Genomic DNA, 16659 nt, shown 5'->3' with positions numbered 1-16659 from the left:
GCTTATTGGAGTAGGTTATAAATTGATTCAAGACCTACAACGTTTAAAAATGAATTGTATCAGCTTAGATTGGAAGGGACAGGGACAGTACAACGTGAAGAGAGGTCTTCAGACTTCTGCACAACTATGGACAGGAAGCAGCTGAGAAAACGAGTTAGCTGTAAACATGGGCTACTTTTTATGGAACTGGAAGGACAACTCAGAAGGTGCAGCCAAGAGCCCAGTAGATGGAGAAAAGAGCCACTGAGTATTCCCAGGAAGGTGACAGAATCCTTATCAAGGAACCGACAGTATTTACCCAGTTAGACTTCAGAATTTTTACGGACTAGTAACTACTGTGTGCCTTTTACTGCTGTCCTTTTAGAAGGGAAATGCCTGTAGAGGCAGTCTCCTGTGCATCTCTCATCATTGTGGTAGTGATTGGTGCAGATCTGCTGTCTTTTTAATTCACAGAACTTCACATGGAGAGGAACCACTTGAATTACACCCAAGAAACTACATCCAAGAGCCTCATCTGCTCCAGGACCTCACAAGATTTTGGAACTTAATGCTGTAGTGGAATGAGAACTTCACATGGGCCTGGGGAGAAGACGAGTTTATGCTGCATGTGGAAAGAATGCAAAACATTTGTGGTCAGAGGGTGATTCTGGAAGTTTTAAGACATGATCCTCAAATGATTTAACTCTCCGCCCATCAGTCTGATTCTGTGGCCGCTTGACTAATAGAATACAATGCAGAATAAAGATTCTGTATCAGTTTCTGGTCCCACGCCTTAAGTGTTAAGGGAAAAAAAACCAATGATAATTGTTAAAGATAGACAGACCATGATTATAGGTACAGGGACCACTGCAATGGAATTTTGCAGTTGGGGAGACTGGGCTCAACAGGACTGAAGTCAAAGTGTTAGTCAGTCAGTTGTGTCCAACTCTTTGCAACCCCATGGACTGTAGCCCGCCAGGCTCCTCTGTCCATGGAATTCACCAGGCAAGAATACTGGAGTGGGTAGCCACTCCTTTCTCCAAGGGATCTTCCCAACCCAGGGATTGAACTTGGGTCTCGTACATTACAGAAAGAGTCTTTACCATCTGGGAAGCCCCAAAATAGATGTAATATCTAGAGCTGTGACAGCCATCTTGAGACATGTGTGCTCAGTCATGTCTGACCCTTGAGTGCAAGGAGTATCCCACCAGGCTCCTCTGCCCATGGAATTTTCCAGGCAGTGGGGTGCCATTTCCTACTCTAGGGGATCTTCCCAACTCAAGGATTGAACCTGCACCTCATGCTTCTCCTGCATTGGCAGATGGATTCTTTACCAGTGGCGCCACCTGGAAAGCCCAAGGAGACTGAGCTCAACCCACATACAGCAAATTCTCTAAATGGGAATTTAGAGCCAAGGAGAAGGGCAGAGGTCAGTGGATGGAAAATTGCTAAGAGGAAACATAAAAGGTAAGGGGGGTTCTGGTTGAGCCCACCTAATAGGTTTCTTGTTGAAGACAGGCGAGAGTGATCAGATATTACCGAGGTGATGGTGGAGACTAAGGAATCTGATCAGATACAGAAATAAAGTGTTCCTAAAATGACTCCTTCCTGCCAGACCTGAATTTTACAGATAGGACAGGAGATTGGGAGCCTGACTCAAGTTCGCTCAAGCAAAGAATCTTTGTCCTAAAACACCAGTAACTTCTCGTACTTGTCTTTTGGAACTTGCCTTTGGATTCCAGCTGCCGAGCTGTATGTATGTCAAGACCACACGGAAAGTCCACGTGTAGGTATTTCAACAGCCCAACTGAGGTCTGGATCCACAGTCAGCATCAGCAATAGACATGAATATGGGTATCCTTGACTCGACAGGAAAGACCCTGGATGGGACTACCCCTATGTCCAGTGAACTCCAGAACCATAAACAGTAACAATAGCATAACAGCCTGAAACCGAACCCCTCCTTTAACTTAAGCTCGCCAAACTGCTCAGGGTAGTTAGTAGTCGAGATAACTTTCCGGAGCCCTTTCTCGGGAGCATTGATTGGCTTTCACTCACGTCAGTCAAGACTTTCTGCCTAACGGGTCGTTCAGCCCCCAGAGAGGGAGTTGAACAGCCAATAGTCCGCTAATGGCTAAGACGCATAACGCATCTCGCCATCTATAGAGTGGGCAAAACCCAGAAACTACCCACAAAGACCACATGAGATCAAAGCACCTCCAGAAGTGGGGTTTAGGGCGGCTTCCTTCGGTACGGCCCAATAAATTCTCTCTTTTGGCAGCAAATTCAGTCCTAGAACCCGCCCAAGAGGAAGAAGATTTTGATTGGTGGTTTAGTATAGAGGCACAGGGACTCACGGGAGCCTCGATCAGGCGCTTGCCATTATTGTTCAGGTTGCCTGTCAATCAGCCTGCCTTTCGGGATGTGCGGAAACGGGCGGCCCTTTGGCTCCGCCTCTTCCCGGGCTGGCGTGCAGGAAGGCCGCCAGGCCGCGGAGGCTGGGAACCTGCCGTGTGGGCGGGGCCGCACGACACTGCCCCACGGTTCCTTCACAGCTAAGTGTCGGGGGTGCCGCGAAACCCCGGGCGGTGCGGGGCGGGCCTGGCCCGGGGCGAGCGCGGGGGCGGGGCCGCGGCCGGGGCGGGGCCGTGGGAGGCGGAAGCGGCGACCGAGCTCGAGCCGGAGCCTCGTAGAAACCAGCCTTCGGGCCGGCGGTGCGGCGTCGGCGGGGTGGGCCGGGGCGGCGGGGCGCTCGAGCCGGGGCGGGCGGGCCGAGGGCCGGGGGTCGAGGCCGGTGGTAGGGTGACGGGCGGGCTGCGCTCCCGCTCCCGCGCGTTCCCGGGGAGGATGCGACCGGGGGCCTCGGGGCGGGGCGGGCGGCGGCAGCGGCGGCGCTAGCGCTAGCGGCGCAGGGGGTGGGCGGCGGCGGCGGCATGAGGCGCGGGGCCGGCGCCCGCGGGAGGGAGGCGCTGCCGGCGGCCCGGCCGCTCCCGCTGCAGCTGCTCGCCGGGCTCGCCGTGCCCTGCCCGCGCGGCCCCGGCTGTTCTCATCCCGGCCGCCGCCCGGGCCGCTGCTGGTGACCACTCGCCGCTCCGCCGGAGGCTTCACCCGCGCCCTCCCTCAGGACGCGCCCGCGGAGCTCCGGCCCCTGCGCCCCGCTCGCGGAGACCGCGCCGCGCGCCGGGCGGCGGCGAGGCCGGAAGATGGCCTGGGTGCTCAAGATGGACGAGGTGATAGAGTCCGGGCTGGTGCACGACTTCGACGCCAGCCTCTCGGGCATCGGGCAGGAGCTGGGCGCCGGCGCCTACAGCATGAGGTACCAGTGCCCGGGGGCGGGCGGGCGGAAGCCTCCGTCTCCTTGGGAAGGGCCTGCACGACCCTGGGCCTCTGCCCGCGCCATGGAGCCCCGCGGGCCTCTGCCCACCGCGGTGGCGGGCGACGGAGGGCGGCCCCGCAGGCTTCGGCCCGGCGGGCCGCTCCTCAGGGCTACAGTTTTGCTGTAAAATACGCCCCGCTGTTAGGATGACTCGAGTTGGGGGAAGGGGCTACCTCGCCTTGGAAATGATTTACAAGCCACTTACAGCTGGAATAAGGTGTGCGAAATGGTAGGGCTTGTGTTGGGAAACACTCTCCAAGGTTTTGGTATCAGTTCCTACTCTGTTCTACATTGTAGTCTTTCCTGGTTACAAATTTTAATCTCTTGTTATTCCAATAGTAAGTATATCATAACTGGAAGTGTCCGCATGGGAGAAATAGCACATTAACTTAGGTTTTGTTGTTTTTTATTGTCTCAAAGTGAGGTTTTTTTCATTGAGGAGTAATACCCTCCGAGGCTGTTTCTTTTTGAACAAGGCTTGAGGATGCACTGATTACACCACAAAAACAAGAGTTTGTTTAGTCTCTGCTCTCTGTACAAGCAGCCATTCATTTTGTTTAATTTTGAGAGGTATGAAACACATCTGAGCTTAGTCTCTTGCCTTGATCCTGAGGAAAATTCGCTTGTTTTTTCCTACCAGCTTGGTAGCTCTGTTTTTATTTTGTAGCACTTTTTATGGAAAAACAGTCTGCATACTATACATTGATCCGATTGAAGTGTAGACTTCAGTGGTTAGGCAGCTTTTCCTTAGTGCGAATTAAGTGAGGTTTTCCATAGATGGTCTTTAAGGCCTGGTGTCTTGAAAGTGCTGTCCAATTTCTCACTGCAGCTCTAGGGGAAGGACAGAGAGAATGAAAAGAAGAAAGCCTTCTGGGTCAGAGCAGGCCTAGGATGGTAGGGACTACTCCCTGAAATAATTCAGCTTTTCAATCTTCAAGGGAAACTCTGAGCTGAAAGGTGGAGATGGTTTGTAGGGTGTGGAAGCGCCCGGAGGAAAGCCTTGGGTCACCAGTCTGTGACCCTGACCTGATCTGTGCAGGTCTTCCTGAACTTGGCACTTCCTGTCTCTGCAGCTGTGCAGCCTGAGGGCTGTGGATGAGGTCGCTTATTTTCTAGAACAACTGTCTTAGTCGTTGAGGAAATTGAGCTGCTGAAAGTCATAGGGGCACTCCTGTAGGCAGTACTGGAGGCACTGATTCCCTAGTGGGAACGGGAGCCGTGGTGCTCCTGGAGACCCTGGACTTGCAGGCAAGCAGAAAAGAGCAGGTGAGGCAAATTCAGTGTTTATTCTCAATTATGGTTAGTGAAGGTCTGCTGCTGAGAGCTTTGCTTATTGAGGGCTATTGTGAGCTGTTATTGAAAGACTTCTTTAGATTTCTAGAGTTCTGTTTGTTTCAGAACTAGGTTCAATAGTTGGCCATTTGTTTCAGCCAACTCATGAACATTTTGTTTGTGGCCTAGAAAGAGAATTTTGATATTAAACCTTTTTACTGCCTTGTTCTTTTAATGTCTGACATTTTTGTAATTCTGTGCCTTTCAACAGCACTTTCCATGAGGAAACTTTTTCCAGTGCTTGCCTTCAGTTAGTGGTTCCATGGTGTATGTCTTTTATTCTGAATTTTCAAGTGTCTTTGGAGGCAAATACCACTTTTAAGGAGCCTGTTTATTTTTTTGGATTTGGGTCCTCAAAATCTGAGAAGAGCCAGGAGACTACTTGCCTCTTGTGAATTCAAGGCCCTTCATTTGCAATGCGGGCTTTGGCAGATTCCAAGATTGCCCTGATCTAGAGAAGGTCTGAAGAAAGCTTGGGGCTGCTGCAGACCTCCGTTGATGGCCCTTGTGCTTCCCATGCCTGGCCCTGGAGCTGGGAGTGCCCAAGCCTCTCTGCTCTGCAGGGCAGTGGCCTCCTTAGGCATCAGGGAAGCGGGACATGCCCGAGTTCCAGGGAGGTAAGGCTTGTGATTTTTGTCTGTTTCATTTCTCTCAAGTTCAAGAAGTAAACTTGAGGTGCTCAACTTGAAATTACTGGAAAAGCGACTTCTTGATACAAATTTGCTCTGGAGGCAACTTTCCATTTTTCTTTCAGAGTGAAGTCTGCTTACTGCATGTGCTTTTTGAATGCTTAAATCAAGAGGTATTTCTAAATACTTCTTTTAGGAAATGATTGCTTCAGCTTTGGGGGAAGACAGCATGAAAGAAACCTGTGGTTTCTCTCAATGGTCTGACAGTTTTGAAATGTGTGCTTGCATTAAACAATGTAGGCTGATAGTATTGGATTATGATGAGGCTAATTTCTGGTAAAATCCTTGCTTCTTCCCTTTTCTCTACACTGCAGTCTTCACTGTGTGTTTTTCTTCTGTGTGTAGCCAGTACCCCATTTATATATAAGGGATAGGCTGCTGCAGATGGTGTTTGAAATGAGGCAGGTCATAAGTATTTTTTAAAATCTAGTTACAGCATCAGGAGTCTAGAGATGGTCAGAGACCTTAGAAGGCTCATAGGCCAGTTCTGTTCTTCTGAGTACACTGAAGCTGGTAGATGTTAAAGTGATTGTTAGTAAAGTGATTGTCAGTGGCAGTACCGTTTCAACAGAGGACCGAGTTTCCCCTCACTGAATGAAGGCCGAAACCCATTGTAACTTGAAATCTGGGTCATACATGTTCTGTGAAGTAAGGAGCAGATAACCAAAGGACTCGAAAAAGTAAAACTCAATAAAACTCTTCTAGGAAGTTCTTTTGGGCTACCTGATAATTTTCATTCCATCTTAAGGGTTTGAAATATATATATAATTTATAGTAAGTTAATTTTCAAGATTTAAGAAATAATCTGAAAATTTTTTTAATGTGATTTCTTTATGCATAAAAACATTTTTGATACTAAATAATTCCCTTCACAAAGGGCATTGACCTGAGCTCTGTAAAACTTCACTATGGTTTAAATCTGTTTTGAAACAAAAGGTGTACTTTACATATATTCTCAATTGGGAGGTACATTTGTAGTTTATCAATAATTTACTAAATCAAAACTGGTTTGAGATGAAGACAGATTTTCTGTACTGATTAAAAAGTTAAGAGGTCAGATTATAGACCCTTGGAGGAAATGGGAAAATTTCAACTTTGTGATCAGTGTTAATTAATAAAAGATTACTGAGGATATATTTGACTATGTAACTACTAATAGCTGGTGGTTTTCTGTGGGTCTCATGCTAAAGCAGAATGTTCTGGAGTGGATGACATTTCTTGGGAGTATAGGAAGTTTTCAGAGTCAGTGAAATTTGAGAAATTTATTATGGTGGTACCTGAGACTACTTCCAGAATTGGCAATGATTTCTATAAAATTCTTCATTTCAAATTTCAAAAACTTTTTCTGGGTTTAATATTAAAAGAATTTAGTAAATTGTTGGTTTAAAAAAAAAGATATTTCAGAGTATAGTGTCCACATTGGACTTTATAATTAATAACTAAAATAGTCAAATTCACTTAATTAAATAAAATTCATTACTCTAAAGCAGAAATTGGCAAAGTTTTTCTATAAAAGGCCAGATAGCAAATATTTAAGGCTTTGTAGGCCGGAGGATATCTGTTACTCTATTTTGTTTGTTTACAACCTTTTAAAAAATATAAAAGCAATTCTTAGGTCTGGTTGTACAAAAACAGGCCAGCTGGGTTTGGCCTTTGGGCTGTAGCTAGTTGACCCCTGCTCTAAAGGATAGATTCTAATAATATACTTTGATTGCCTTGGAGAAACATTTGCTGAGTATTGAAACCTTATATTCGAAAAGTAATATTTATGTAGACTAACCATTCAGTCAGCTAATTTATGCATAGCCTATTGTTTGTCCATAGATTTCATTGTGTTCAATTTTTAAAATCAGGGCAGTCCCCTCACTCCCCTAAGAGTAACTTCAGTACAGTTTGTGTCCTTCATTCAGTGTTGTTTGAAACTGGGTGTTTTATTGATATAGTCTCATAATTTGATGTGTTTCGTCACAGTAACACTTGACAGTTTGCCAGGACAACCTAAATGTTTCCTTTCAGTGGAAAGGAAAAAAAAGATGTTTGATGCTTTTGTTGCTGTTGTAGGTTCTGTCACTGAATTTAGAAGGTCTGTCATTTTTGTTTGGCTTGTTTTGGAACATATCTGATAGATGGACGTGAAACTGTTCTGTGCTGAATCTTGGTAGTAGAGTCTTTCTGTTTTAAACTTTGTGAGTTTATGAGTTAGGATTTACAAGTTCAAATAGTGTAGAGAGCTGACATCTACACTTTACCCAGCATCTCCTACTTCCATAATCAGAGTACAGTTTTCAAAACTGCCTTGGTACGGAACTGTTAGCTGAAGAACAAAATTTATTTGGATTTCACAGTGGTTTTTTTTTTTTTTTTCCTGTATTGCCTTTCTTCTAATCCATGTTCTGTCTAGGATCCCATATTGCATTTATTTTTTGTCTCTTTCAAATGACAATCCCTTAGCCTTTCCTTCTCTTTTATGACTGATACTTCTGATATGTAGTAACTAGAAACGTTACGTCTTTAAGCATGTGACAGTTTTTTGAAGGCAAACATAGACTATACCTGTGAATACTATTCGGCTTTCAAAGGATCTTTATCATTCAGCAGAATGATTTTGAAGAGAGTAGAACACTGTTGGTGTCTTTTTACTATGGATTACTTTGTTTCAGTCTATCTGAATAGAATAGCATACTGTATGTTTTGTAGTCCATTCATAATCAGAAACTTTTACATTTTACTAATTTATTTGAGAAAACAATTACAAACCATTATACATTACCACAAATATATTTTATTTGAAAACTTGTTTTCAAAACCAAACATGTGAAGAATGGCATTTTCTTATAATTTTGCGAATTTATTTAATGTCTGGCATAGTAAAGCAGATGGATTCTCTTACCTGCAGGTAGAGTATACTATTTTGGTTGACATAAATGAAGAAAGTTCAGTCTCACATAGATAATGTGGTTGGAAAAGGAGAGATTATTTTAATAGCCGTTTCAGATTATCCTGGGCATTCTTCTTTGATACTATACCAGCATATCAGCACTTGACAAGAGGCAGTTTAAAGTTGCAATGTGGAATCTGAAACTGTGTCAATGTACTTTTTGTATTGTTACATTAGAATCAGTTGGTCTGTTTTGAACTTTGACTGGGTCTCTGAACCTGTATACTTTTAAATGTGCAAGTATTGGTCATTTGGAAAATAATGATTTCTTGAGTTTTGCAAATCTCAATGTTCTCATTTTTTGCTATGCAATACCAAAAAATCACATTCCTTAGTATCACCACCATCTCATCAGAGAAAGCACGTGGTGGAAGGAGGGTGCAGATTTTGTCACTGGTAACAAATGCTGTCATAGTTGTTTTCCTTGAAATAAAGGGCTCACTTTATTTTTGAGGAAATTTCTGTCAAATACTCAGAAGTGAATAATCATACTTTGTCAGTTTTTAAGTAAAAATGATATTCTGTAAGAGAAGCTGCTTAATCCATTCACAGATAGGTTTCATAAAAACCTTTTCTTTAGAAAACCATGGCACTTAGGTGTGCAACAGAAATACATTATACCTACCCAAGGACCAGTATTTAATAAAGTTAATGTTTTTATACAATGACTGCTTGTGTAGCTTGGTGCTACTGCGTTGATTCATGCCAAGGCACCTGCAGCTTTAACCACCATCAGTTTTGTGCAAATGTCAAGAGTGAAAAAAGCAAATAATGGTTTAGTATTATTCTGAGCATAGATCTGACCTCCTGAACCCCTGAAAATCTCAGGTTCTCCAGGATTTCTACGACCATACTTTGAGAACTTCTCATCTGATATGTGCCTAGAGTGTGGATATTTAAAGTATTTTCTACTGAATTAAAAACAAACCTACTCTTAGAGTTCAGAGAGCTCTGCAAAGGGAAGAAATAGGATTTGAAGTTGGGGGTCTGACCTCCACTTCTTTCCACTGCATCTGTTGGCTGCTCACCAGTGAATAACTGAGAAGTCTTCTCAAGGTGGAAGGTGATTTTTCTGGATAGAAGGAAAATCACATGTGAATGCTGTATTTTTTTCTTCTTGTTGTTTTATCTTTCTTTCTTTTTCTCTCTCGCTCTTCTCTGCAGGACCTTGCCGAACTTATTAGTTCTAATAATTTTAGGGGCTCAGATATCCTAGTTGATATCTTTAAATAGTGATGGGTTTGTTTCTTCGTGTGTAATCTTTACATTTCATTTTCTTGCCTTAGTGTGGGATAAGCCTTAGACTTCACTGCAGTGTTGTTTAGAAACACCAAGAACTTGAGTCTTTAGTCTACTTACTGATTAGAGAGAATGCTTCCAAAGTTTCTCAAATAGGTTGTCTCTGTTCCTAGCTGAGATTGAGCCTCAATTTTCTTGCTTTTTTTGGCTTGCCTGTCCTTTTATTTATTTTTTTCGCCTGTCCTTTTAAAAAAACATTAAGGCTGTGTCGGCTTCATGTGAACTGGATAACTTTCTTTTTTTGGGCTAAATATTTTTGTGTGCTGTGCTTACTCAGTCGTGTCTGACTCTTTGTGACCCCCATGGACCAGGGCCTGCCAGGCTCCTGGGTCCATGGGGATTCTCCAGGCAAGATTACTGGAGTGGGTTGCCATCTCCTCCTCCAGGGGATCTTCCTGACCCGGGGATCGAACCCAGATCTCCGCATTGCAGGCGGATTCTTTACCATCTGAGCATGGGACTTAATTTTTTCTTCAAGGTTTTATATAAAGCTTTTTATAAAGACAATCTGGATTAGATGATTTTATTTTATTTTTGGCTACATGGGTGTTTGCCTGTTAAAATTTACTTAATGAACATAGGAAATTCACAATTTATCTTAGTTGTGGGAATTTTTTTCCAAAATTTTTTTTTTAACTGATCTCTCCAATATTTGTGATTACACCATTTCTCTCACTCCATGTGTTTCTTGTGTGTTTTCCTTCTTCCATGACCTATTTCAGAAGTTTGTCTATATCTAGTATTTCGTAAGAAATCAGATTTTGGTTTTGTTTTTCTTTATTGTGTTTTCTGTTTCATTTTTGTGGTTCTTTCCTGTTGTTTTGATTACTCTGATTATTTTCTGTCTTTGGTTAGGTGCTTTCTCCTTTTGTTTTTGGTGTGCTTCTAATCCATTCGTAGCTATATATTTATCTGTGAGTTTCTCTCCCAGGTTTTGAAGGCAGCACCTTTGTTTCCATTCAGTTCCCCCCCACCCCTTAAAGGTATTTACATTTTTATTTGTTTTTATTTTTGACTGTGTGTGTCTTCATTGCTGTGTGGGGGTTTTTCTCTAGTTGCGGCAAGTGGGGCCTACTCTCTAGCTGCGGTGTGCAGCTTCTCATTGCCGTGGCTTCTCTTGTTATGGAGCATGGACTCTAGGGTGCCCAGGCCTCAGTAGTTGTGGCACATGGGGCAAGCGGCTCTACGGCATGCAGAATCTTCCCAGACCAGGGATTGAACCTGTGCCCCCTGCATTGGCAGGCAGGATTCTTAACCACTGGGTCACCAGGAAAGCCTGTGTTTATTTTCTTGTTGTAGTCTTTTGTATATTCTGGATCCTAGCCTTGATTACACATATATGCCACAGGTAACTCTCTTCTACTCCGTGACACCTTCCCATTCTCTTTATGGTGGCTTTTAAACAGGAGGTCTTGATTTGGATATGGTCATATTGACCAGCCTCTTCATTTATAGTCTTTCCCTACTCAAGTTTACAATCTCTAGAGTTGTGGTTTTTTTCCTTCTGTTTTTGGTATTGTATGAGAGAAGGCCTGTTAGTTGCAGTTGCCGTTGTATGAGCCTGCAGTTTACCTAATATCTTTGAAAAGACTGTTTATCGTTACCATCTTTCTAAATTCCATATATTGAGACAAGTGCTTGGGCCTGGTGCACTGGGAAGACCCAGAGGGATCAGGTGAAGAGGGAGGTGGGAGGGGGGACCGGGATGGGGAATACATGTAAATCCATGGCTAATTCATTTCAATGTATGACAAAAACTACTGTAATAATGTAAAGTAATTAGCCTCCAACTAATAAAAATAAATGAAAAAAAAAAAAGACTGTTTATTTCTCACCTTTATTTTTTGCCATTTGAAAATATTTATTTTTTAATTTAATTTATTTATTTTAATTGGAGGCTAATTACTTTACAATATTGTAGTGGTTTTTGCCAAACATTGACATGAATCAGCCACAGATGCACATGTGTTCCCCATCCTGAGCGCCCCCCCACCTCCCTCCCCATCCCATCCCTCTGGGTCATCCCAGGGCACCAGCCCTGAGCGTCCTCTCTAACGCATGGAACCTGGACCAGCGGTCTGCTTCACATATGATAATACACACGTTTCAACACTACCCTCTCAAATCATCCCACCCTCGCCTTCTCCCACGGAGTCCAAAAGACTGTTCTTTAAATATGTGTCTCTCTTGCTGTCTCGCATATAGGGTCATCGTTACCATCTTTCTCAATTCCATATATATGCGTTAGTATATTGTATTGGTGTTTTTCTTTCTGACTGACTGCAGTCTGTGTAACAAATGTGGAACGCTTCACGACTTTGCGTCTCATCCTTGCACAGGGGCCATGCTAATCTTCTCTGTATCGTTCCAGTTTTAGTCTCTATGTGCTGCCGAAGTGCGCACTGTCTCTCACCTCTTTACACTGCCATTCTGTTATAAATCCAGGGCCCATTAGTGTTCTAGATCTTTTGTCCTCTTTGCAGATTCTGGATTCCATCCTTGTGTTCTTCGGAAGTACCCAGCTAGATGATGGTTTGTCATTACACTCTTGAATTTGATTTGTTAATACTCCGTTTAGGCTTTTTGCATCTATAGTTATGGCTGACTTGAGCTTTTCACTTTCTTTTCTAGTTTTGTTTGTACCTAGTTTTGATGTATCAATTGCATAAGTCTTCATAAGGAATAAGGTTAATTCCTCGGGTTTTGTCCTGTTGAATAGTTTGTATAGGACCTTTCCCTGAAAGTCTGGTAGAACTCCTGTGAAAGTTTTCTCTGGGGGAAAATTTTTAACCACAGTATCAGTCTCTGCAGCATTTTTTTAAAGCTTTTTATGTCTTTATGGTTTTATTTGCTTTGACTGTGCTGGCTGTTGATTGCTTTGCATGGTCTTTCTCTGGCTGTGGCCAGCAGGGCTCCCCTTCATTGTGGTGCACAGGCTATTAACTGCAGTGACTTCGTTTGGGGAGCACAGGCTCTAGGCACTGGGGGCTTAGTAGCTGTGGCACAGGACTTCGTTGTTCTGCAGCATATGGGATCTTCCCGGACCAGCGATGGAACCCGTGTCCCCTGCACTGACAGACAGGTTCTTATCCACTGCGCCACCAGAGAACTCCCGTAAAGTTTTTTATGTCTTAAAGTTTTGGTGTTACTTTTCTAGAAAATTGTTCATCTTATCCATATTTTCAAATAGGTTCCTATAGTTGTTAGTGATATTCTCATCTTAACTAGTTTTTATATCATTAGTTACATCTTTTCTACTCATCTTTATCAGTGCCTTCTCTTTTTGATCCGTCTCTCCTAGACGTGCATCTCATTTTTTAGGGCGCGCTGGACCAGTCCTTCTGTGCACTTGACCCTTTTATTTTTTAATTTTGGCAGTGCTGCGCCTTTGTTGCTGTGAGGGCCTTGGTCAGGCTGCGGCGAGTAGGGGCTGCTGTCCAGTTGCGACGGCGCGGGCTCCTCGTGGTGGCTTCCCTTGCGAAGCACGGACTCGAGGGCACGCGGGCTTCTGCAGTTTCGGCATTTCTGCTCAGTGGTTGTGGCGCCCGGGCTGAGTTGCTGCCCAGTGTGTGGGATCTTCCCGGACCAGGAAACCGGGACCTGCATTTTCTGCACTGGCAGATGGGTTCTTTCCCTCCGAGCCAGGGAAGCCCCTGCGCCTCGTTCTTGTTTCTCGGGGTTGGGGGAAGTTCCAGATTTCCAGGACCCTCCTTTTCTTGTGTTCAGCACGGTGTTCTGCGCTTGCTGGTTTCTGTAGCCAGCTCCCCATTCTGACCAGTTTCTAAAATTCTCCCATTTTACTCTCTGGAATTCTCAGTCTATCAGAAAAATCTCCTAAACGGTCAGTCTTACGGATTGAATTGTGTATCCCCCAAAAAGATATGTTGAAGTCCCAGGCACCCCCCCCAACAATGCCTTAGAATGTGCCCTTATTTGGAAATAAGGACTTCGCAAAGGTAACCCAGTGAAAATGAGGTCATCAGGGTGGGCACTAGTTGAGGAGAACTGGTGTCCTTATGCAAAGCGGAAATCTGGACACGCACACGGGCAATACCGAAGACACACAGGAAGGAGCTGGCCGTGGGCCTGGAGTGCCGCACCTACACTGAGAGCCCCCGCATCCGCCGCCAGACCCCAGACGCTGCGGGAGAGGCCTGCCCTCCCAGTGCGCGGCCAGCACCTGGATTCCGGCTTCCGGCCCCGGAACAGGGAGACAGGAAACCGCTGCTGTTTTAAGCCCCTGGTTTCTGGTTCTTTGTTATGACAGCCCTAGGAAGCTAGTGTAGCCGACTCTGTCTCTTCACGCTGTCTTCCCCTGCCCTTTTCTTGTGGAAACCTGCTATCTGAGGACACTTCCCGTGAGACCCTCTCAGCTGCCGGGGGCTTCTTTTCCCAGCCCTGCTCTTGCACCAGGAGCCTGGGGAGGGATCCTTCTGGCTTCTCACAGCCACCTCCGGACTGTTCTCTCTGTCTCCTATTCTGCAAGACCCCCAGCTCTGAATTTCATGCCACTGATTGTCACCAGGTACTCCGTGATTGCAGCCATTTGGTTTGGGGGCATTTCTTATTTTAAAAATTCAAGATCCTGGCTCACCGTCAGAGGGAACACGGCTAGTCTGTTCATTTGTGGTGATTTCAGAAGATATTTAAATGGGCCTCCCAGCAGCCTGACACTTCTGTTCCTTGAGTGTCTTTCTTACAGTGACGTCATCTCAGCTACTCAGTCCTGTGGTCACACATTAGACCTTTATTTACCCATCATGCGACCCACCTGTAATCTCAGATCCAGACTTCACTTGCTCCCTGGTTACCCTCCTTCTGCCATCATTAGACCCATTAAATTTATTCATACAACCACTGATACTGCTCTCAGATCACAAGTTCTCACCCTCTTGAAGCAGCTTCCCCAGTCGCTCAGTGGTAAAGAATCCACCTGCCAATGCAGGAAACTTGGGTTCGATCCCTGGGTCAGGAAGATCCCCTGGAGGAGGAAATGGCATCCCACTCCAGTGTTCTTGCCTGGGAAATCCCATGCACAGAGGAGCCTGGAGGGCTGTAGTCCATGGGGTCGCAGAGCGTCGGACAGAACTGAGCACGCACACACGTACCCTCTTGAGCGCCTGTTTTCTTCCCCAACCAGTGTAAATTTTCCCGGTCAATCACTGTAGTACTTCACCACACATACCCTTGTTCTCTTGCCTCCTTTTGCTTTATTCCCCTGTCCTCTTTTGTTTAACACAGCTGTGACCCTGCTTAAATCTGGTGCTTCCTCTCCGTTACTTAGGTAGCAGAGGGGGGCTCTAGGCGTCACTGATTGGGCTGCTCGGGAAGTGCACCTGCTCCGCTCTCAAGCGCACCCCTTTGCTGGTTGGTGGTCTCACCTCTGTGTCCTCATCCAGTCCCTCTCCAGCTCTGCCTAAGGATGGGGTGGCCCCATCTCAGACCCACAGCTCTTCCTCCCAGGGCCTACCTTGAGTGGAATGTCCGTACTTGGTACTTTACTGAAAAAATTGGACTTCTGAAATATGAACACACATACTGACTTACCAATTTTTCTTGATGTGTTTGGGTGAGTTATTTATCCTACTTTGGTTATTTTGAGTTCTTATATCAGCAATTTAATGTATTTCATTGGTCTGGACTTTACTGGGCCTTTATATCAAATCCTGCCTCTGCCCCATTCTTTCCTCTCCTGAGACTTCAGTGTAAAATCTTCTCCCTTTCTCTCTTAACATCTCTTCGGCATTTTCTGTGCTGCCTCCCAGGTAACTTTTTGTTTCTATTCCATTTTCCCTATATACTCTTTATTTCTGTGTGATCTTACTATTAAACATTAGTTCTTTATTTCTTTAAACAAAGTAAGCTTAATTTTATCATATAGGTTCAGTAGTTCTGGCATCTTGAAGTCTTCGATGGGTATTGGTCTGTGTCCGGTCAGGAAGACAGAATGCACTGAGATGTTTCAAGCAGAGAAGGGCTTAGTGAAGTGTTTGATTGTGAAAGTGCTAGAAGGGTTCAGGGAGAAGGACCGGACTGGTGGGGGCATGGCTGCTGCCGCCTTGAACTTTCCTGCAGCTGTGGTTGCCTGCCTCTGCTCTTTCCCACTCCCTCCTCATTTCCCCTCAGAGCAACCTAACGAGGTTCCAGCTGGCAGGGTGTCTTATGTATGTAGTCTTCAGACCTCTAACCCTCTGCAGCAGAGGCAGGAAAGCCCGGAATGCCCACAGACAGGATCTGGAACCGGGTAGATGCCATCTGTTGTTTTTGCTGTTGGTTCTTGCGCCTGAAGTCGTGTCTGTCTTTGCGCGCTTGGATATTTTTGGATACTGGCATTTCAGGATTAATTGGAATAATTCGAACCCTTGTGTCTTTTCATGTGCTTGTCAGATCCCTGAGAGACCTACCTGTCTGGAATATGAGGTTATAAAATCACCTGAATACCAGAACTTTCTCATGGCTCATCCTGGTAGAAATTATGATCTTAAATTGTCTGGAGATCTAGCTCTTCACTTTAGTAATGATTGAATATCAGTGCTGCAGTTCATTCATCAGTTTAGCAGATATTTGAGCTCCTTTGTGCTAGATGCTGGGTTTTAAGTCTGTGAAGAGAAACCAATTTGGGGTTAGTTATACTTACGGGGGATACAAATGTAAGTCTAGTCTAGTGTTGGAAAGTGAAATGCTTTGTGGATAAATAGAGCAGGAAAGGAGCAGCTGGGAGTACCGTGGAGGATTACAGCTGTCACTGAAAAGGTGGCATTTGAATGCAGTGAGCCAGTAGGATGTCAGCGGAGCAGGGCCAGTGCAGAGGCCCCGGAAGAGCTGAGGAAGGAGGCAGGTGGGACTGAACCAGGTCCTTCCCAGGACCTTGGTTTCAACACTGAGGTGATGGAGCGAGTGCAGAGGGATGAAATGGTCCGACTTCTGCTGGAAGAGGCTCACTCGCTGCTGTGTTGGTTGGAATGCATTGTCTTTCTAGTAAAGTAAAAAGTTAATTGGGGTTGCATTAGCAGATGCTCTCTACATGTTTATGTTTACTCAGGAGT

General features: G+C 44.9%; 1 protein-coding gene and 1 non-coding gene across 7 annotated transcripts in view; one reads left to right on the top strand and one right to left on the bottom strand.

The window, feature by feature from the left end:
• The first annotated feature begins 2378 nt into the window (after positions 1 to 2378).
• Positions 2379 to 16659, top strand: part of UBP1 (upstream binding protein 1) — a 65481-nt gene continuing 51200 nt past the window's right edge. For 3 of the 6 annotated variants that reach the window (XM_070455315.1, XM_070455314.1, XM_070455313.1), the window contains exon 1: positions 2379 to 2709. In XM_070455315.1, the coding sequence (XP_070311416.1) occupies positions 2402 to 2709 (308 nt within the window). In that variant the 5' untranslated portion in view covers positions 2379 to 2401. Of the gene's footprint in view, positions 2710 to 2781; positions 3296 to 3496; positions 5305 to 16659 lie in introns of those variants that run through there. The other 3 variants (XM_020903353.2, XM_020903351.2, XM_070455316.1) reach the window with 3 other exon arrangements.
• LOC139031354 (U6 spliceosomal RNA) lies at positions 11908 to 12016 on the bottom strand. The gene has a single exon (XR_011483828.1). It is a non-coding gene; the product is annotated as a U6 spliceosomal RNA (small nuclear RNA).

The sequence above is a fragment of the Odocoileus virginianus genome, chromosome 26 (genome assembly GCF_023699985.2).
Source record: "Odocoileus virginianus isolate 20LAN1187 ecotype Illinois chromosome 26, Ovbor_1.2, whole genome shotgun sequence".
NCBI classification, from domain to species: Eukaryota; Metazoa; Chordata; class Mammalia; order Artiodactyla; family Cervidae; genus Odocoileus; species Odocoileus virginianus.
This window is presented reverse-complemented; position numbering and strand designations above follow the sequence as displayed.